General features: G+C 40.1%; 1 protein-coding gene across 1 annotated transcript in view; it reads right to left on the reverse strand.

Moving 5' to 3' along the window:
• The window catches only part of HUNK (hormonally up-regulated Neu-associated kinase), a 56,350-nt gene that overhangs the window by 14,620 nt on the left and 18,086 nt on the right, over positions 1-23,644 (reverse strand). Inside the window, exons 2-6 of the mRNA XM_070943631.1 lie at positions 12,253-12,545; positions 7,677-7,732; positions 5,088-5,223; positions 4,324-4,451; positions 404-533 (exon numbers count right to left, since the gene is read on the reverse strand). Coding sequence (XP_070799732.1) covers positions 404-533; positions 4,324-4,451; positions 5,088-5,223; positions 7,677-7,732; positions 12,253-12,545 — 743 coding nt within the window. The remainder of the gene's footprint in view (positions 1-403; positions 534-4,323; positions 4,452-5,087; positions 5,224-7,676; positions 7,733-12,252; positions 12,546-23,644) is intronic.

Consider the following 23,644-nt stretch of genomic DNA (forward strand, 5'->3'; position numbering starts at 1 on the left):
AGGAAAGTGAGGAAACTGAGAAGTCTCCAGGTCAAATCTCCCTGAAGTTATCAACCCAGAAGATTGTCTAACCAAGGAATTATGCTCTCTGCATTTACATATTTTTCCTCTTAAATGCGGAGATAATAGTAGGAGAGCATTTTGATTACTCGAGCAACTTAGCTGAAAAATGTATTATTTTATAACTTTGTTCTTTACCACTATGATTTTTTCCCCAAAGAATTTTCAAGCTTGTAAATACCAAAGGAATTAAGAAGTGAGCACAGAGGAATGTGAAGAAAGAGAAATTAAGAAAGAAACATAACCTCCAATCCAGCTTTCTGATCAGAGGCACCTCAATGTCTTTGATGGAATTTTATCATGTTGGCAGAATACCCAGCACATTCTGCCTTTTGTGTATTACCTGTTTGGATAAGTAACATTATTCAGTGCTTTCCCATTTTCACTAAGCCAACGATTTGCTAATGCTTGTTGGATGTTTGGTCTCTTTGCAGGATCTGGTTCTAGCAGAATTTTTAAGAAGTTTACAGCTGCTGCAAAGACATTGAAAAAAAGGGGAGGGGGAGGAAGTGTTATTTTCTTTGTAACTATATTTATTTTTTTGAAGCCAAATAAGGTATTAAGGTATTTTAGAATAACAATATTTCTTTCAACATCTGATATACAATAATTACATTTACATATTGCTTTTATACATTAAGCTAAGGAAGTCTCTTACTGGTATACAGTAATGAAAAAGATAACTTCAGTAGTTAAGAAAATAATACCTCCCCAAATAAGATAGATAATTCAATCTTTATAAACAGTTGTAGTTTAAATAATCATTTTGACCAGCTTTGAATTATTAATTCCAATGGCTATATTCCAGACTGCATGACACAATGATTACTTTTATTCAAGTTTTCTTGAATACTTCAAAGTAGCTAAATTTACATCCAATTTTAATTCATGGTTTATAAAAGATAGCACTAGATTGACTCAATACATCAAGGCAAAACCAAACCAATAACTTTACTGCTTAGTGTAACATTCAAGTCTTGCATCTTAGTGTAGTTAATAAATATTGCTATGGCAGAACTTGATTGCCCTATCAGTGGCTAATTATCCACTTTTTATGCTAAGGTTTTAAAATACAAACTTAAACCTGAAATACTAAATTCTATATTTTAACAAATAATAAGAATATTGTAAGAATATAATTATGATTGACAATGACAGTCCTTTTGACTTAATTACATTAATGTTGTTAGAGATGCAGTGAAACTGATATTTTATTTAACTATAGTGTTACTTAGTCACATGGGAAGGGTCTTCTAGACAAAGAAAAGGAACTTACAATCAAAAAACTTATTGTTTAGCATCAGAAGGACAAATATATGCTTTCAACTATTCAGTGATAGCAGCATTGATTAATGTAGATCAACCATGATGATTGCAATGAATTATGGTTTAATAATAATTTAAATGAATAGTCAGCAATAAATTAATGAGGCACTGCACTTGGCATTTCTACTTCATGTAACTTTCACCAGAAAGTTCCACTTTCACCAGTGGAATCACCACTTGCAATTGTGTGAGTGGCCCACTTGGTCCATTATCCGATGATTAGAGAAAACATCTGAATTCTGTGCTAAAATAATACTGGTAAATGCTTGGAAAACATTCTAACAGTATTCTGCTCTTAAAAATACCAACCCAACTAAAAGGAACAGAACTGTATCTATTTCTGCATTTCACATGTCTGAATAAGATGCAGAATTCATGTTTTCTATCTGTGTAACAAGAAGACATCAAATTTGTCTTAAAGGATATCATTCACAAGCAGATTGTCACCCATCCTCTCACAACTGTACAAAGGGATTTGCTTAATCACTATCCTAGCAAACAACGATGTCAAAGGTTTTCCACATGAAATCAGGAAAAGGAAGTATATGTTCATGTTCCATAATAGGTTAAAGACAAGGAAGAGAAAGGATGCTGTCCAATAAATCAGGATTAGATACTATCTGGGCAATATTACATCTGTTTTGAACATCCTGCAGCAATCGTTATTTCTGCTGACCTGGATATTATACAGTCTATGTCACATATGATACACAAGAATATTTGCATAAAGAATTTGTTGTTGGCATGTGTTTTCAAATGACAAATAAAACCGCTTTCGAAAAGTGACTAGTTATCTGAAATTGTTTATTTTACACTAAAGATAAGCAACCCACAACTCATGGACAGCATGAAGCTCCTCAGTTTCCATATGGTCCCTTGAATACTTTAAAATCATACTGGTGACATTTGGTACATGAGATTCCTAGCTGTTTTTAGTTGTTCCAACCATCTCACAAATAAGGTCCCATGGACATTACATTGTAATCATTGAAAGGACAACTTTAAATTAACATTGATGTGTGCTGTTAAACAATTGTTTTTGTGCCTTTGAGTCAGTACTGATTCCTGGCAATTGCTTAAACAGGTTCCTGCAGTTTTCATAGCAAATTTCAGAAATTTTTTGCCACTGCCTACTTCCTAGGGTTGAGAGAGAATAACTAGCCCACGGGCAACAACCTGGGTTTTCTTTGTGCCTAAGGAAGGACTAGAACTCATAAATCTCCTAGTTTCTTGCCTGATGCTGTAACCATCACACCAAACTGGCTCTCAATGTTATGCAGCATGCCATAATTTGCTGTCTCTCGAAAACACATAGTTAATATTGTCAGAACTACAGTATACAGACAGAATCACAACACTTTAAGTAGCATAACATTGAAATAACTTAAATTGCTACACTAATATTTACAATTTGTTAACTCATCAAAACTGCCTACTCTTTTAATGCTAGACCTTTTTTTTAATTTGGGAGGGTTATGAATTTTTATATTAAGGGTCACCTTGAACAGCGAGATAGACAGCAAATAAATTTGATAATAATATTAGTTACTTTTCACAATAATGATATTGTTTTTATAAAAATTAACAAATAACTCCCTCCAAATACTGCCCAAGAAAAAGTGAAAGTCTCTATTTACTTCTTTTGGCCCCAGAAAACATCTAGTACACAACCATTTGAAACATTGGGTTAGCTGATTTACCTCAATTCCACACAGGAACAAAACAAGATAAAACTACTATGAAAATATAACAAAGTATAACTGATTCATTAAAGAAACAGGTATGCAATTATATAGCTCCAAATTGCCCGTAATTGCCGCTTCATACAAGAATTCACAAACAAAATCTTTCCTTTTCTTTAGATGTAATCTTCTAACCTGATACTTAAAATAAATTTGGGATGGGAAAGGCAGCATTTTGTATCTAAAGCCAACAAAGGAATTGTCCAGGATTTCAGCAGGATGTGGCTAACACTTTCAGTATGTTGGGGTTTTGAATATAAGTTTACCATGAACTGGAAGTATGAATATAAACCAGCCAGTACTACTGACTGTCTTTGGGAAATCTTTTGCACAAAATATCAAATGCATTAATTGTATGGAATATCAAGAAAACTGTTGAAAAGAAACAGTGACAGTTTGAAGGGGGAGTCTTTGTTCTCCTTAGTTAAATATACAACTGTTTAAATATTTAGTAATGTGGAAATCGAATTTAATCACAGATATATTACTTCTATTTATTATCTTTAAATGTATGTGAAAACTAAAAAAAATAATTCTACAAGGTTTGGTGTACCACAGAAAAAGATTAAATAATATTTTCATACCTCTGTGGTGCTTTGGAATAAATTATTTTTAGATATAAAGCTGGAACAAGTCCCACTGAGATCAATAGAATTTACTCTTGGGCAGCCTGTTCTATGGAAGAGCAGTAAAGTTCTTTAATATACTAATAAAAAATAATACCTGAAGTGCTGGAACAAATTCTTTAGCAATTTCATTAACAATTTGTGCAAACTCTTGTCCACAAGAAGTTAACACTGCAGTGCCCACCTTTAATTATGAGCCTACAGGTAGTTCTGGTTCAGCAGCCATTCAAAATTACAATGGTGCTGAATGAGAAGACTTATGACTTGTAGGTCCTTGTAGTTGCAACTGTCACAGCATTCATGTGATCATGATTTCAATGCTTGGCAACTGGCTTGCAATTATGATATCACAGCATTCCACAGTTACATGATCAACGTTTGTGACATTGTGCCATGTGGGATTCACTTAAAAATGGCAATTGGGATTACCATTGTAAATCAGCATAATCATGTGGACATGTGCTTTCTGACCACATAGCGATGGAGTTTCCAACCCCAAGTACTGTTATTAACTAAGGGCCACCTACAATAGAAGCTAAAAAAATTCAGCAACACTTAAATACATTTACCTGTGGAAAGCTGAGTAGGATATGGATTCATTTCTTTGTCAATCATCTTCTGGTACAAAGCTCTCAGACTGAATGGCTCAACAGTAAATGGCAGCGTCCCAGTCAACATTGCATACATATTCACACCACTGCAAAAGAAGAGTGGTGGTGGTGGGGGAAAAGGGGTAAGCAAAAAGTTCTACTGGAAATGAAACAAAAGATGCAAAGAGATTATGTTTAATGGTAAACAGCTATAATTTATGGAACATAAAATAACATGTTAGGACATTCTTGGTGTATTTAATCCACAACAATCTCCCCTGCCTCCTAAGATCCTATTATTTGGAAAGCAACCCCTGACCCTGAAAACATACAGATGTAAAGTAGATGTTCAGTCCCTGATATATCATCTCTTCCAACATGAATTATAACAGGGCTATTTTAGGGCTTAGCCTACAGCATGTATGTGTTTTCCATATCAAAATGGTGGGAAACAGTGCTGGCTCTTGGCGACTGTGGCTGGAGCTCAAGGGCCACAGCAAGGGGACAGAGGAGTCCCTTGGAGCTTCAGTTTATCCAATTCTGATTTAAGAGATGGAGTGCAGTACTATAGGTTTAGAAGACAGAACAAAACAACAAAACTATGCCAATGCTAGCAAATAAAATCCATTTTCAAAGTGGAATATTTTGTAAAAATGTTCCATTTTAAATAAACTTATTAATTTTTGCTAGTGTAAACATGATGTGGAGAGAGAATATGCTGGTTTTAAACTATATTAACTCACATGGACCAAACATCTATTTTGGGACCATATTTCTTCCTTGCAAGAAGCTCTGGTGCTGCATAAGCAGGACTGCCGCATTGGGTGCTGAATGGATCAGTGTAGCCCAGGATACTTGCACAATTGCTCAAGCCAAAGTCTGTGAGGAAAAAACAAAGAATACACATTTAAATGCTGCATTAGAAAGACTGTAGTCTCTAAACAGTTATTGTCTATTACCTTCTTATTATTTTATTTTTCTTTTTATAAATCTTGTTTTAGTTAAAGCAGAAACTTTCCTCAACTGGCACTCTTAAGACATAATGGATCACAATTACCATCATTCCTACCTAGCATGGCTTTTGTAGTCGACCATATCTATAAAGCACCTAGTTGGGTGTAAAGGTAGGTTACAGAATTGTAATCTGAATGCTGCTTTCTTAAATTATACAAAAAAAATGGAAATAATCTTCCAAAAGCATAAGCATAATTTCCTGGGGTATAATTCTGGTTTTCTTGCTTCTGTGAAGCACTTTATTCTGCTAAAACCTATCTATACCTTATAGTTCCCTAAGGGCATTTGATTTTAATATCAGCAAGTTTTTTTACATACTGATCCACCTTGGAAAATGACAAAAGAGTGAAGTATACCACTGAGTGTGAATAGCTTAATATTCTTAAATGGAACCTGATAGGAATTGTGTCTACATGCAGTTAAAACACTCAGCTGCAAGATATAACAAACACAACAGGGCTAAATATAAAAAAGGCACAATTAACCTCAAGCAAGCAGCACTAATAGAACCCTAGACAGGCAGTACTTTTCTTCTATTTTAAATTGTGATTTACTTAAATATACTCAAGTAACCTACGCTTTTTAATTAAAATGTTTATAACTTATGATTTCAAATCAAAACCTTTCCATTAAAAGAATATCAATATTAATATTTCCTTTGAAAATAACTCTCATCCTCATTTTAAGATTGGTCCTTTGTTAACAAAGGGTATTAATAGACTTTGCTCTTGGATACATAACAATCTGCTGCATTTGAGGCTGTCAGAACTGTATAAAACCAAGGTAATTTCTATGGTATGTTCTTATGTTCTATGGCAGGGGTGTCAAACTCCAAGGCCTGGGGGCCACATCCGGCCCACAGGGTGCTTAGACCTGGCCAGTGGGTCACCCTGGGAACAGCAAAGGACCAGCCCGCAGTGCCTCTGCCAGAAAAAATGGAGCCTGGGAGGGCTGCATGCAGCCCTCCTGAGCTCTGTTTTCACTGGACAGAGGGTTGCAGGAGGTCCCAAAAATGGACTTGGGAGCCCGTTTTTGCTGGGAATGTGCTCAGGCCACCACCTGCGCCCTGGACACGAGTGACGTTGAGTTGGCCATGCCCACCCTGGCTATGCCTACCCCAGCCCCCAAATATAACCCTGATGCAGCCTTCAATGAAATAGTTTGATCCCCTGTTCTATGGCATGCTGGCTAAAGAATTCTGGGACTTGAAGTGCAGACATCTGAAAGTTGCCAAGGCTGGGAAACACTGTTCTATAGCATCTTCTTACACAGTCTACAGTGAGAAAATGTTTAGGAACTGAAGCAAATGCAAAATAGTTATATTCTAGTTTTGTTTTATATATATTGTTTGGCAGTGACTGCATACAGAAGCCAGCTTTATATGTTCTGGAGTAATCAAACAGCCCATTATAAGAACAAAAGCTACCAGATGTTAATACAACTTTAAAATACTTTTGCTGTCACCTAGGCTTTAAACTAAGTTGTTGATTGGCTGATGGTAATATGTATTTTTCAATACACTGGTGAATGCTATTTCTTACATACAAGTGTTATATAGGTCTTTCCCAAAGTGGTGCCTTTCCCCAAAGCTATTTTGCCAAACTGTCACCTCATAAGTGCCCTTAAGCCATGTGAGACAAAGCTTTGTTACACAGATTTTTTGGCTCACTTAAGAGGCAGTAATGCCTGTTTTTAACTCACTTTATTCACATTCACTGTTGTGACAAAATGAATTGACTCAGCAGAGTTAAATCCCTAAGCAGATGCTTTTATAGGGGGGATATTTTCCTTTTAATGCCCACAACATTGATGAGAGTTTTACACAGATAGTAATAAAAGATGACTCATTTATGATTTCTGCAGAATGTGTATGAGCAATGCAAACACTGCATTTTTAAAGACAGAGGTACAATCAAGAAACCTTTGAGTTTTCTCAAGGTACTTGTTATTTTAATTTTGCAGACAAATGTATTGATTGAACACTAAAGTTTGCTTCATACTATGTGAACAAAGATCCCATTTGATTGCAGCATCAAAAAGATCTTAAACTTTAAGTCACTTAAAATAGGAATCCAAATGTCAAAGCAAGATGTTTATTCTACTTCTCCAACCATTCAGCATGCTTTAGACGAAAGACTTCACAAAATGTATATATTTAAATTTACTATATTTTCTGTGTGTTTGTAAAGAAACACCTGAATTACATATATAATCAAATTGTAAAAGTTCAATATTTTTAAAAGCCAAGTATTTTGTTAATTTATGACAAAAATGCTGATTAGTGTCTGAAGACTACAATTACTACAAGACTTTCATACCAATAAGTTTGATATTGTTGTCTTCATCTAGCAAAAGATTTTCTATCTTCAGATCTCTGCAATATACAAAGATATTAAATGAGATTTCAAACAACTGAACTTTCAATATTCAAAATTTCATTAACAATTGTGATTATCTTTTTGTACAAATTGGTATAATTCTTGTTTTTTATATAAATATGAAGTAAAAATACATTTGGCTATATTCTCATAAAAATGAATACATAGATCTGTTATTTTGAAGTTGATGCAAACAGGCATTATGCCAATGCCATAAAAGCAAATAAGTATAAGTTTGTTAAAAAAGAATGCAGTAAGTTTAATCATTCCTGTAAAAATTTATAAAGAACAAGCTAGTTCAGCTTTAACATACATCTTCAAAATATCAATTATGAATCAAATATTCTGTTATTCTATTAAGAGCGATCAATGTGAGACCCAAGGCTCCATGCAGTTCTGCAATCATTTTTTTCTATATCTTCTAAGGCTCATTGGGGCTCCATCCCCACATTAGAGGCATATTCCATTAATTTACATTGCTACTTCTTTACTGTGTTTTCCATCAAAATGCTAGAAAAAGATGGCCAATATCTGCTTTTACTTAAATACATGAACTGCCATAATGTAAATGAAAAAGTGTGAATGAAAAGGTTCAGGAGAAAAGCTAACTTTGGATTTATTTTTTTAAAAAGTCAGTCTTCAAGACTTCTGACAATGAATCCAATTCTAGCAGGTTTTATTACTGTTTGACTATTTCTAGGGACTTTATGTTTAGAACACAGTCTATGTATTCAATATGCTTCATTACAAATTTTACATTTAACACAACTGTCATTGGATGGGATAATTACTTGGATTAGAATAGACAGGAAGTGAAAATGGCCTTTTTCTTAGAACAGAATACCAGATAAGTTTTAGGTAAACTGAAAAATGCCTTTTGAAGCTGTCTGAATACAGAGAAAAGCACAAGTGCCAGCAGGATCTTTTTCTCCAAGGCAAATAGCAAATACCAAAGAGGAATTATCTCAGGATGGCAGGAGAGGAAAGAGATCATTCTCTTTGTTTGTCATAATGAAATAAAATAAAGGAAGTGTTTCTTAGTCTAAATATATTCCCAATATGGTAATATGTTTTAATAACTACCTTTCAACAGTCAAAGTACTTTATTATAGTAAAGTACTTAGCAGAGTCAACTGGATGGAACAATTCCAGTAACTCAAGAGTTCCTAATAAAAATTTACATCAAATTATGACACATATTTATTACTGAAAATGATAAAGCCAAAGAAATGCTACTGAAGGAAAACCTTATTAAATACGCACTAGGAACCAGATACTGCAAGCCATGTTAATACCAACTATTGCCTTTAATCACAATGGAAACTGTGCAATGTACTGTATCATATATCACATCCAGAATATATACACCTAAGCATTAATTACATTTATATATATAATATCATGTATACCTCAGGAAATAGGCTGAACTACATAACATGATAGTATGGTAAAACCTGAATGAAAATAAACTAATCAAGTATAAGACAAATGTACTGGAAAGATTATTGGGGAACCTTTTAACATTCTTGGTACAAAATCAAAGGTAGTAGGATAATCTTTCTAATAAAAATATTTCAGAAAAAATGAAAATAATGTATGATAGATTCACATTACAACCTAAATGCATCAGGCTCATTGCAGCAGTTACTGCTGATTATATGCATGTTATAGAAACATGGTTTATAATCACTGTTTTTGCAGACTATTAAATGTCATTCTATACTATAAAGAGTATCTTATCAATTGAGGCATCTGATAAAGAATCTAGAAAGTAGAAGTTAAGCTGCTAGTTTAAAAATGATTTGATTATGTGTGATCAAACTAATATCAGATTTCAGCAACCACATCAGTAAGTTTTCTCATTATCTTTCCATAACCTGGTGCTCCAGGTCTTCCAATGATGCTACTCATCACCATTTTAACTGAATCCCTCCATCTTGCTATTGGTTGTCCTCTTCTTTACTTTTCTTCCACTTTTCCTAGCATTAGAGCCTTCTTCCAGAGAGCTAGATCTTATTATATAATATGCCAATATGAGAATTTCATCCAGATCATTTGAGCCTTGAGTGAGAACTATGGGTTGATTTGTTTGATGATCCATTTGTGCATTTCTTGGCTATCCACAGTATTCTCAAGAAACTTCAACATCAAAGTTCAAAAGCACCAATACTCTATTTATCCCACATCTTCAAAGTCACAAGGAGATGATTTTATGTTCAGGGATCCCAATATTCTAAACACATTCCACAGCTTAACCTGATTGACACTATCGTTGTTATTATTTTTTACAATCAATGACTTTTTCTTGCCATTCTTTGGCTTTCCCAATTATCCAGCATATATCAGCATTAGCTCATGTTTCTTTTATAAAGCCACCTTGAACACTCCATTTCTATATAGGGAATCATCTGCATTGGATGACTCTAAGAATTATTCACTTGTATGTGGAATTACATACAATATCTTTTATTGTATGATAGCAAGTTCTTTCTTTAGTCTCCGTGGTTAGGGATTCTGACTTGTCAGAAGTCAACTGTGAAAGGCCAGAAATGATGACCATGAGATACTGTGATAATTGTAAATGTGCTGTTGTAATGTCAAATGGTTGCTGAACAAATGGTCAGTAAATTAGGATGTACTTACAATGTTACTGCCAGAGATTATTTCATGAACAGTACTAAATTTTGTCTCCCATATCCAACGCAACAAGCAAGACTGTTCTCTATTATATATTGTCCTATTTCTCAAAATCTGCTAGTTTTCTGAATAATTAAGTTTGAGAAGATAATATGCACCCAGATCCTCAATTAAAGAAACAGTGGAAAACAGATACATAGGAACCAGTCTTTGCTATTGGAACATTATTAAATTCCTTTCCTTGATGTTTTGACAGTAATTACACTGAGTATCTGTAGTTTTAAAATTACTTTAAAAGTTGTTGAGAATATCCTGGTTTTTACAATACAAAGGTTTGCTGAAATACCTTCTGAAAAGAGGTTTCAAGATTGTTTTCTTCTACCAGAGAAAAAGAAAATATATTCTCTCAAACTTGAATGTGCACTTTTTATTAGCATTCAATCACATTCCAAAGCATACTTTATAGGTAGAGTCTCTGTCATAAAAGTATGCACAACAAACATTAAGTAGAGATTCTCATAATCTGAGTGTTTCATGAAATATTTCATGAAGTCAAGGTCTACATGCTTCCCAATACATACAAATTGATAGGATTTTCAATGTAATCTTGCAAACTAGCAGTTAGGTTTCAAAACATCCCTATGACACCAAGTTGCTTCAGAAAATTGGGGTTAACTTATATACAATTCCATTTGTGTGCTTAATCTAACCACTGCTGATTCAAGCAAACATCTTGTGATCCTAAAGTGTGATTGAAGCTCCTATCATCAGTCACTATTTACCTTGCTTACCTATGACAATACCAGACTGAAATTAAGACTCACCTGAGTAACAATGCCCTTCCCTACTATAGTGCTTGAAAAAAACATAGCCTCAAAACCCACCTGACAGGTTATCTCTGCTGGAATTCTAAGTCTCCATCATTCCACAGAAAGGGTAATTCATATTAGTCTGTTTTGCATTCAACACTAAATTAGAATTTAATGTTACATGCTATCTAACAGAAACATGGTGAATATACTATATCATAAATAATTTTCATTATTGCTTACTCTGATGAATAATTCAACTCACTGCACCATAGCTCTGAAATATTCATCCTTACACTTCTACTTCCAGAAGACTGTTGGACTGAGGGGAAGTTGGCTATTAGGCAGATACAACTTTCCACTAGTACCATGTAGATTGAGATTTCATTTTAGAGACCTTGGTAAAAATGGGAGCTTTTTTCTACTCACAGACACAACATAGTGGGAAAGAACCAACCTAGAACTAAGGAGAAATTTCCTAACAGAACAATTAATCAGTGGAATGACTTGCCTCCAGAAGTTGTGATTGATCCAACACTGGAGATTTTTAAGAAGGGATTGGGCAACTATTTGAAATGTTATAGGATTTCCTGTTTGAGAAGGGGGTTGGACTAGAAGATCTCCAAGTTCCCTTCCAACTCTGTTATTTTGTTAAGAGAAAGAAAAAAAATGAAATCTGCAAATCTTATTAGAATTATTTTTCCCATTTCTAGAATTACATTTTTTAAAAAACAAACAAACCCTCAAATGAGTGCAAGGCATAAACCAGATAAACTAGATTAAAAAGATCAAGAATAAAAGTCTCTGTGACAAAAGAATTTTTTTTTATTTATACAATATCGTATTTTTCATTATAAATTCTTATCTCATTGAGTTTTACCAGAGTCACTAGTAATAGGTTAAAAAATAGCTATGCTGAGTTGGAATTCTGAGAGTTGCAATGCTGATTCGTATGAAGGACATCAGTGGAAGACTAATAACTGATGAGGAAAAAATCTTTTTACCCTGGATATGGATGGAAATAGGTATGTATTATTCCAAAAATATGAAGCAGGCAATGTTCATCTTACCTGTGAACAACTCCTGCCCGATGTAGATGCTCAACTGCTAATATAAGCTGTCTGATGTATTTGCATGCTTCATGCTCTTCCAACCTTTTTTTCTCATAGATTTTGTGCATTAAGTTGCCTCCTGGGCATAGTTCCATGACAAGGTAGTAACTATTTTCAGTTTCCAAGATATCCAGCAGTTGAGCAATATTAGGATGACGAATCATTTGTTGGATCTGGCCTTCCCGTCTCAGATTCTTGGTCACATAGGTGTCCTTTTTCGCTCTTTTTTTATCAATAACTTTCACTGCCACCTAGTAAGAAACAAAAAATTGATATTGTTTTTTTAAAATATTTTAAATTATGGCATTTTCTTAATTCACAATAGAAAAATATACTTGAAAATGTAATAATTAAATTTAGTTTTAAATTCTAGTGTTCATCCCATCCTCACATTATAAAATTAAACCTCTATGACAAAAGTACAAGTTTCTGAATGAGTCATTTTGTGTATTTCTAAACACAATCTCCATTTTCTTTTTTTCGTCTTGGAAAGTATCCATAGAGTTGTATCCAAATATTACATGAGGGACTTTGTTTATATAAACTTATAGTAATAATTGGTTTCATCAAAAACAAATCCATTTATGGAAAATATGTTTGCATATGTAAAAATGTATACCATAAATGGCCATAATTCATGTAGAAGTTAGAAATGATATTAGTAGATAAATATGTCTGGAAATCAGCTAATAATTTATATTGTAATAAATGATAATTGAAACAGGCAAGCACCTGCCACATAACATTCCAGACTTAAAAAATGTAGGTAAGAAAGGTAAAAAAGTGGACAGTGGATGTTGCACTCCCAGGAGACAGAAGAGAAGAGAAAGAATTGGAGAAAATAAGAAACTAATGAGTTGCAAATAGAAAGACAAACACAAAAATACTGCTTGGATCTGTATATAGTGCTTATTTCACCAATACATTATAACATCCTAGATCTCCTGGGAAGAACTTGATGCATATGAAGGTCAACACGAGCTAAAGGCAGCTGTGACTTCACAATTTTGTCAACAGATAAGAACAATCAGCATTGAGAAAGTCATTACCAGCAGCTTTACTTTTTTTTTTTTTAATAAAAAAGTTTTTATTTTCTGATCAAACAAGTATACAATATAAACAATCATTCAAACTATCATCAGAAAAAAAGAAAAAAAAATCAATTTGGTAAACTCAATCTTCAACCCCTCCTCACCACCCCCCACCCCCGACTTCCCAGAACAAAAACAGGGCATAGATTTCACCAAACATTCGCTAAAAGGGGCGTTGGTCCTACCTGATACGCTCCTTCTCGTTGAGTGGAGACAGCAGCCAGTGTGGGTACTACTCATCCAATCAGATTGAAGGACTGAGTCAGCCAACAACTTTAAGTCCCGCCTCTGTTGCCGGGCAGACCCAGCTTTGGCGAAGACTCGTAAGACTGACTCGGCGTGTGGGCACAGAAGGCAGTATCTGCCACCAGGTAAGTAAAGAGAAGAGTAAAACAGACAGAGAAAATACAGCCGGAGAAGGGGGGGTCTGGCTGCTGTCTCCACTCAACGAGAAGGAGCGTATCAGGTAGGACCAACGCCCCTTCTCCATTGAGAGTGGAGACAGCAGCCAGTGTGGGACATACCCCAGTTCACTGTCCCGAGTTCAGGGTGGGAACCGGCTGGTCGGCAACAACAGTCTCCCCGGCAACGACACGCTGAAGCACCCGTCGTCCGAAAGCCGCCTCCGCCGATGCAAACTGATCCAATCGATAATGGCGTATGAAGGGCATCGGTGAAGTCCACGTAGCCGCCCTGCAGATCTCCAACAAGGGCGCCTGGGTCGCCCATGCAGCAGTCGTAGCCGCGCTACGGGTGGAATGAGCGGTCACTCGAGCTGGACGCGGAAGGGATCGAAGGTCGTAGGCCGAAGCGATGGTAAGTCGAATCCAACGACCGACCACAGCTGAGGAGACCTTGCACCCTTGGGAAACGGGCAAAAAAGAGACAAACAGCGACTCCGAACGACGGAAACCAGATGTCCTCTTAATGTAGATCCTCAAAGCCCGTCGCACGTCGAGCGAGTGCCATCTTCGCTCCCGTGGATGAACAGGGCGCGGGCAGAAATTAGGCAGAATGATTTCCTGCGAGCGGTGGAAAACCGAATTGATTTTCGGGACGAAGGTGGGGTCCAAACGGAGAACTACACGGTCCGAATGAAAGACACAAAGGTCAGAACGGATGGATAATGCCGCTATCTCCGAAATACGACGGGCTGACGTTATCGCCACAAGGAAGGAGACCTTGCAGGAGAGTAGACGGAGACTAGTAGTTCGCAAAGGTTCGTACGGGGGACCCATAAGCGACTCCAAAACTAAGGGGAGATCCCATGTAGGGTATCTGTGCACTACAGGAGGACACAAATTCGTAGCTCCCCGCAGAAAACGCCGGATTAGGCGATGATGCGATAATGATGGCAAAGACCCGCAGACCAGGACCGAGGACAACGCGGCCACATGCCTGCGTAACGTGTTGGAGGAGAGGCCTTGTGCCAGGCCCTGCTGCAGAAAACATAAAATGTCCACAATGGATGGCTGAAGAGCGGAAACACCGGACTCGGAACACCAGGAACAGAAGGCACGCCAGGTGGCAGAGTAAATGCGATCTGTAGAAGTGCGGCGCGAGGCTTGCAATGTCTGAATAACGTCCGGCGGGATATGCACCGCTGTCAAAGTGCTCCGCTCAACCGCCAAACGGTCAGGTTGAGCCAGGCGGGGTCCGGGTGTAATAGAGCGCCCTGGGACAGAACGTCGTCCTCGAGGGGGATGCGCCACGATGGGGCCACCGAGAGGGACACAAGGTCCGCATACCAGGGTCTCCGGGGCCAATGAGGCGCTACAAGAACCACTTCCACCCGCTCGTACAAGATCTTGCGAACCACTCTGGGCAGGAGTGAGGTCGGGGGAAAGGCGTAGAGAAGACCCGCCGGCCATGGAATTCGAAGAGCGTCGACGCCCGCTGCCTGAGGATCTGGGAATCTGGCGAAGAACTGTGGCAGCTGAGCATTCGTGTGCGTTGCAAAGAGGTCGATAACCGGCATGCCGAACCTCCGAGACAGCTCCTGGAAGATTCGGGGATGGAGGCGCCACTCCGCGTTGTCCACTCGACGACGACTCAGCCAGTCCGCTTGGGAGTTGTCCGCTCCGGAAATATGCTCTGCCCGAAGGGAGCAAAGGTGCCGCTCTGCTCAGAATCCCAGTCGCAGGGCCAGCAGAAGAAGTGACCTCGACCTGGTCCCCCCCAGCTTGTTCAGGTGCGCTTTTGCTGCAACATTGTCCGTCAGAACGAGGACGTGTGAGTTGGAGACCAGGCTTCGGAATGCTCTGAGAGCCAGGAAGATCGCCTGTAGTTCCAGCCAGTTGATCGGGCGACGGGACTCTGCTGGGCTCCAAGTGCCCTGAGCCAACTGACCTTGGCAATGGGCCCCCCAACCGAGGAGGCTGGCATCTGTGGTTACTATCACCCTCTGAGGCTCCAGGAAAAACGACCCCGCAGCTAGGGCCGGGGAACGCCACCACCGCAGGGACCGACGAACCGCCGGAGGGACCGGAACCGGCCTGAATGAAGTGCCTCTGCCCGCCTTCTGCAACGGCAAGAGAAACCATTGAAGTTCCCATGCGTGCAGTTGTGCCCAGGGAACTATGGAGATGGCAGAAATCATTTTCCCTAACAATTGGGAGAGGACAAGAGGGGAAACGGCCCTGCAGGCTTCCACCTTGGAAACTAACTGACGGATACCCGCCTGTCTATCGGGGGACAAAAACACCCTACCCTGAACCGTGTCGATCAGGGCTCCCAAATGGACCAAACTGGTGGAAGGAGAGAGGTGACTCTTATCTAAATTAACCGAGAAACCATGGGCCGCCAACGTCTCTACCGTGAGACGAACGTCCGACACTGCCTGAGCAACAGAAGGGGACAACAAGAGAATATCATCGAGGTAGCATAAAAGTCTAACAGAACGGACACGAAGAAATGCCGCTAAAGCAGCCAGCACCTTCGTAAAGGTACGGGGGGCAGAGGAGAGACCAAAAGGTAACGCCCTATATTGATAATGGACCCCCCCGTAACAAAATCTCAAAAAACGTCTATGGGAGGGAAGGATAGGGATGTGCAAATAAGCCTCTGTAAGGTCTATGGAAGAGAGGAGATCGCCCCTCCGAACACCGGCTAGAATAGTTTGTAAGGATTGCATTTTGAATTTACGGTACACCACGTACCTATTTAAGCGTTTCAGGTCCAAAATAGGGCGCCACCCCCCTGAAAATTTGGGAACCAGGAAAACCCTGGAATAGAAACCCTGATGCTCCTGGCCCACAGGGACGGGTTGAATAGCTCTAATGGTCAGGAGATGGTGAATTGCTGTGTCCATAAGGGACTTTCTCTCCAAATTACGAGAAATCGGACAACAGACAAAGGAGTCGGGGGGGTGGAGACAAATTCGATAGCTAGACCCGAACGAAGAGTGGCTAAGACCCACTGATCAGAGGTGGACCGTTCCCAGGCGGCTACGAAAATGGCCAATCTGCCGCCAATGGGAGGATTAGAAATGTAATTAGCGCCGGCGACGGATGAAACGACCTCCTCCCCCTCGAAAGGGCCGCTTAGACCCTAACGATCTACCCCGGAATCCCCTATCTTGCGAGCCCCGCTGTCTGCCAAAATTTGTGTACGGCCGGGGCGAGGGGAAGGAGGAGGAAGAAGGCCCACCAACAGAGTTACCTCGAAGGTGGGGTCGAGGGGGATATGGAGAGAAGCGGGAATCCCCCCTGCGGAAAACCGCCGCCAAAACCTTCCGTTTGTCTCTGGTTTCGGTCAAAAAGGGATCTAAGGCGTCCCCAAACAAACGGGACCCCCCAAATGGGACCGAGGCGAGCTTCCATTTATGCCTGGCGTCCGCCTGCCAATGTCGGAGCCAGGTCAAACGGCGAGCCGTCACAGCAGAGGCCAGCGATTTGGCCGCAAAACGAGCAGCGCTGAGAGTGGAGTCCGCTGAAAACTGAACCGCAGCTACAATCTTATTGAGGTCATGCTTAATACGAGCATCCTCCGGTGACAATGTCTCTTGTAACTGGCGGAGCCACAACAACGTGGAGCGGTTAAAGAAAGATGCTGTAGAGGCCGCCTTAATGGCCCATGCTGCCCCCAGATGGGCCCTTTGGAGGACCATATCAGCACGGCGTTCATCAGGTCGTAAGTTCTCAGCAGGATCGCCCGGCACAGCGGCAGAAGAGAGAAGAGCAGCGATGGGAGCATCTATTGACGGGAGCTGCAGAAGAGTGTCCAGGTCAGATGCGACCTGGAAATTAGTACGGTCAGATGAAGAAGGGATAGGAGCTGACGCTGGGGAAGTCCACTGCCGTTTCACGACATCCAGGAAAAGTGGCGGTGTAGGAATGGTTGTAATCGGTTTGGGTGGCTCAGCGAACATCGGGTCCAAAGCTCCAGACGGCCCAGAAACAGAAGGATGGGAATCAGGGGAGGAAAGCCGAGCCGTATTGACGGCTTTGAACAGAAGAGACCTAAACAAGGCCTGTGGAAAAAGGGCCGTAGACACCGGCTGATCAGGTGGAAGGTTCTCGTCCTCCGACAACCCAGAGTCACTGTTGTCACTGATGTCCGCATCCGACAGGGGGGAGAGTTGACCAGCATGGGAGCAGGAAGGAGAGCGAGGTGGCCTGGGAGGTGCATGACCAGAAGAACGAGGCTGCTCTGGTGAGGCCGACCGAACAGACCCAGCAACACTGGAGGGACGACGACCCGCTGCCAAAGTCTTTTGCACTGCAGCCTCAATCATCTTTTGCAGTTGGTCGGAAGACAGGGGACAACTCACCGCCTCCTGAGGCAGGACAGGAACCAAGGGAACCGCAGAGGTGTCAAGAGGAGGTGGAATAAAAGGAATCTCCTCATCCGCAGGCGGTGCAGTGACAAGGTCCGCAGGAACAGAGCCCCACAAATTTGAAGTGGAGATGGTGACCGGGCAGTCCCTGAGAGACAACTGCTCCGGAGTCGCCGGCCGAGAATCCTGCAGCGGAGCAGAAGTTGTTGAAGACTGAAGATCAGAGCTCGCCTTGGCGCAAAGTTGGGTGAGGACTCTGTCCCTCCGTTTTTCCACTCTTTCCAGCGCACTGCCATGCTTTCTGCTCTTGTGATGGGCGTGAGAAGACGGGGCAACAAGTGACTGTGCTGGATCTTGAAACGAGGCAGATTCATCTTCTGACTGCCTCTGAGAAGCAGAGCTGTGCTTACGGCCATGTTTGGATTTGGCCAATGACCTTGGCATAATGACAGATCCCAAGACAAAAGCAGCAGTCACAAAGTGAGGACTCGGTGGGGAGCGCGGCAACTCCACTAATTTCCAGCCCTGAGCACACGATCCAGAGGGCGAACAGCAGGGGGAGCGCAGCCACTCCACAAAATGGCCGCTGCAAGAAGAAAGCAGCAATGGAGGCTGGCAAGGGCAGCGGGGATGCAGTAAGTTCAACAGCCAAAGGAAGGGGGCGCGAAGCTCCACGAACACCCGCACAGCCAGCCCAGTCAAGAACAGTCCAGACAGTTGCCCTTTAAATCTGCCCACAGTTTTCAGAAGGAGAAAAACAGCTCAGAGACAGTTGCTGGGAAGTTGGTGGGGGGGGGGGGCGCGAAAACCCCACTCTCCAACTTAATTGGTAAACAGGCAGGAAGCCCCCCAGGAGCGGCAGCAGGGAAGACAACTAGGGAGGCACAGCAGCAGCGAAAAAAATTCCCACTAAATAGCTCCGTTGGAAGCCACCGCTTCTTTAGAGGGAGCCTGCAGCCCCGGCTCAGCTGTTGGTCGGCTATCAGCGCTGCGCTAATTAACTCAGCAGGTGGTGGTCGGAGCGGCTTGAAATAAGCGCTAGCAGCAGCGTGGGCAAGCACCAAGAAGAAGCCACCAGGAAGCACGAAGGGCAGGCAATCTAGCTTTCAGGGAGGTGATTCAAAGTCCAAAGCAGCAGGCAGCAATTTCTTTTAAAGTCCAGAAGCTGCGTTTTGGAGCGGAGGGCTTCAAAATGGCCGCCGCCACAGAAACGGCGCGAAAAAAACAGCCGAGAAGACAATTAGGAGGCCCTGGGGGAAGCGGTCAGCAAGGAGAGTCAGGTCCTGAGGAGGTAGCTGCCAAGCCTGGCAGGGAGCCCCAGGAAGCCCCCCCAGGGGTCCCCAAAGGGAGAAAACAAAAAAGCCCTCACAGCAGAGGCTTAACAGTTCTTAAGGGGGAAAACCCAGGGCAAAAAACTTACAAATTCCAAAGGCAACCAAGTCCAAAGGGAGAAGCAGAAGAAAAGTCAGAAACAGTCCAGGTTCAAAAAGACCAATAATTCCAAAAAGGAGAGATAGTTTGGAGAAAAGCAGTCAGAGCTACAGACCCACACGCCAGTCCAACTGAAGGACTGAGCCAAAGCTGGGTCTGCCCGGCAACAGAGGCGGGACTTAAAGTTGTTGGCTGACTCAGTCCTTCAATCTGATTGGATGAGTAGTACCCACACTGGCTTCTGTCTCCACTCTCAATGGAGAATAAACTAGCTAACTGCAAGATTTAATAACTCCCAAAACCCCTTAACTCCCCTTTTACAATTTCATCAACCTCCCTTTTTATAGACACAAAATAACATGTAATCCAATAACTCTAAGAATTTTAAAACCATTAACAAATATTAAACATTCAAACCTAAAAACATTTTTCCCCCTCCTACTTTTCTCAAAGTTCAGATATTTTGAAATCTCATAACAAAAAATAAACCTTAGATATTCACTAATTAAATTTCTACATTTTTATAATTAACCATTAGTACATTAACTAGAAAACCAAAAAAGATTAATCAACCATTAATACATCATATTTAAAAATCAATATTCAACTTTATACTTTTTCCCCCTCAGTAGTTATAACACCTAAAACATAATCATTTTTAACCATGAGTAAAACAACTGCAAAGCCAAAAGAAAAAATTAATCTTCCATTCTTGCTTTCTTATTTTGAAATCTCATAACAAAAAATAAACCTTAGATATTCACTAATTAAATTTCTACATTTTTTAAGTTTCTAAATTTCCCCCTTCATTATTCCTCCCTCCAACTTTTAAAATTTGAAAGATGATCATCAACATAATTAACCATTAATACATAAACTAGAAAACCAAAAAGGATTAATCAACCATTAATACATCATATTTAAGAATCAATATTTAACTTTATACTTTTTCCCCCTCAGTAGTTATAACACCTAAAACATAATCATTTTTAACCATGAGTAGAACAACTACAAAGCCAAAAGAAAAGGTTAATCTTCCATTCTTGCTTTCTTTTTATATTTTTTCCAGTCTTTCTGCATCCCTCCTACTTCTATTTTGAGGAGGTTTTTCATTTTAATTTGAGGTTGATATAACTGCAAAGATTGTCCCCTTTTTAAGAAAGTTTCCTCTGATTTAGAGCCCCCAAATCGCCTCTTCATGCTTATATAAATCAGTTCATTCCTTCGTCTGTAAAACCAAAGTTTATCAAGAGTTTGTGAAAAAAAGTTCAGTTGTTTCTTTTCTATTAAATGTATAGATGCCACTGACAAATCTCCTTCATCTTCTGAAACTTCGAAAGCCTGGTCATTTACTACTTTTTTCCAAACCAAGTCATAATTTTGAAAGATTCTATCAATTTTTCCGAAAAGAGCAGAGAGTAAGCTCGAAAATTCTTGAGAAGATTCTTCCACCCTCTCTGCTGCAATATCTCCTGAATTGTCATCATGCTCCGTAGTTGTTTTTGTTTCCTCAGTCATTTCTGTTGTTATCCCTTTAAGAATTGCTATTTGGTTACTTATAGCTGCAGTATGATTATTCATGGCTTCTTTTATAAATTCTGTAAGTTCTGCATCAAAATCCTTATAACTCTGTAAATCAGACAACTGTTTCGTTTCTGACACCTCCAAATAGCATCCAGCACTTTCAAGATCTCCTTTCTTAGAAGCCATTTTATTTTAAAGAAATTTTCTTTCTTCCCACAACCATAAAATCATAAAGTCAGAGCCATCCTTTTGAGCAGCTTTCAGCAATACCAAACGAAATAATCTTTTCCCAAACAGCTCTTCAAAATCTATTCCAGCAACTTAAAGCCAGTCTCTGAGCACGAGTCTATTAGCAAAGACTTTCCTTTCTAACTTTCAGTTTTAAAATCGCAACAAAGAAACGCCATCTTAACTTCCAGCTCAGAAAATCCAATTAAAAACATTGTATCCCCGGAGTTAAGTATTATACTTGCAAAAAGCTTGTCCTCCTGCTTCTGTTCCGCCTGCTTTTTTGAAATCATTTAATCTTCTGTTCGACAGCAGAAATTGGACACAACGCCTAGCTCTGTAAAAAAAAACAGAGTCCCCCCGGATCCGGAGCTTCAGTGGGCTGAACGGGGAGCTCTCACCCTCCTAACCCCTGGAATTAATCCAGGGGTTTTCAGGGAGCTCTACCCTCACCCACCTGCTCTCCTCCCCTTCTTTTCCCGAAGGGGAGATTTTCAAGCCGTTTGACAGTTGATTAACGCTGTCAGAACGGCTCAACGGAATCACGGGGGCGGCGGTCTAAAAAGACCGTCAATGGCGCTGCGGAGCCAACCCGGAAGTCTCCAGCAGCTTTACTTGTAGTGATACCTTTACCTCCATCAAACAACATCTGCCTATCTTAGGTCATGGGGAAGGATTCAACAGAAGGATAAAAATTTCAAATCCAGTCCAAACATATGGTATTTTTTGGAGTAGAAGACGCACCGGAGTATAAGGCGCAGCTTAGTTTTTGGGGAGGCAAATAGGAAAAAAAAAATCTGCCTATCAGGTAGTCATCTGGCCAGCGTCCTTAGTCTGGTCAGCTTCAGCACATTAGTTTGATGGTTTTTATCCCCCGCTTGGGAATAAAAAACAGCTTCTAAAGCAAAACCGATCTTTGGAGAGAGAAGCAATGAGAAAAGCAGGCAAACCACAGAGATCGCTTCACTCGCTAGCACCTCATTAGGGCTGGAAAAAAATTTCACAGCTGAGAGTTGGAGGGAGCAGGCAAAGCATGGAAAATCGCTTCACTGAAAAAAAGCTTAGCACGGAGATCGCTTCACTCGCTAGTATTGCTACCACTTGTTAGGGCTGAAAAAAAGCTTCGAAAAAGCTACATTCAGAGTATAAGACGCGCCCAAATTTTCAGCCTCTTTTAAGAGGGAAAAAAGTGTGTTTTATACTCCGAAAAATACTGTAGTCTTGAATGTGCAACCAATCATTATAATTACAATTGTTCCATAATTATAATATATATGAGAGCCTGTTTGGTGTAATGGTTAAGGCATCAGGCTAGAAACTGGGAGACCGTGAGTTCTAGTCCCACCTTAAGCACAAAGCCAGCTAGGTGACCCTGGGCTAGTCACTTTCTCTCAAACCAAGAAAGGAGGCAATGGCAAATCACTTTTGAAAAGCCTTGGTAAGAAAGCTGCAGGGAGTAATCAAAGCAGTCTCCAGGAACTGGTACGACTGAATGAAGCAGAAAATATGTATATTGTTATATGTATATTTACCGTAAGCAAGAGCATACTGCGATTCTCACTGCTACTCTTTGGACAATTGCACTATCTGAAGCCTCTTCAAAGCTCATATTACCTTATTGCAGAGCTGCAATAAACTAATATAGCATTGCTAAGACCTCTATCATTATGGCCAGCTTGAATAAGCATGGCACAATTGACATACCAGATTATTCAGCATAAGGGCACTTCTAGCTGCAGTCATCAGTTAAGTATCCAGGTTCGAAGCAGAATAAGAAGCACTCCAAACTTTCTCGGAATAAACTAACTCTCTTAGAACTGTCTGAGGCAGGGAAGTGATAAAGCAACCGGATAGGGGAAAGAATTTAATTTATCTTTAACTTCAATAGCAATAATCTTATTTACATAAATGTAACCTGGCATGAGGCCCATTATTATCTTTGTATAAATTGCTTCTACCAGTGACTAGCATTCTGATTACTTCCTTTCTAAGAAAGAACTTGCCAAAATAATGAAAGTAATAAAATTAATCTACATCAGAAAATAATTCTTGTAAACTACTTCTGGGATAAAATATGAGTTGCTAATGTCAGTGCAGTTTGACCTCATCTTCCAACCAGTGTCCTAGGGGTTTGGAATGAATGATAAATTTCTGCAGATCAAGAGTGAACAGTTGTGCATGGATTAGATTGGGGGTGGGGAAGGAACATTACTGAGAAAGGCAACAAGCTGATCTTCTGCCAAGACCTAAAGAACAGAGCAATACTGCAACTAGCTTCACTTTTAATGAAAAGATCAAA

This window comes from Pituophis catenifer, unplaced genomic scaffold, assembly GCF_029215685.1.
Source record: "Pituophis catenifer annectens isolate HBS135680 unplaced genomic scaffold, rPitCat1.0.hap2 SCAF_4, whole genome shotgun sequence".
Taxonomy (NCBI): domain Eukaryota; kingdom Metazoa; phylum Chordata; class Lepidosauria; order Squamata; family Colubridae; genus Pituophis; species Pituophis catenifer.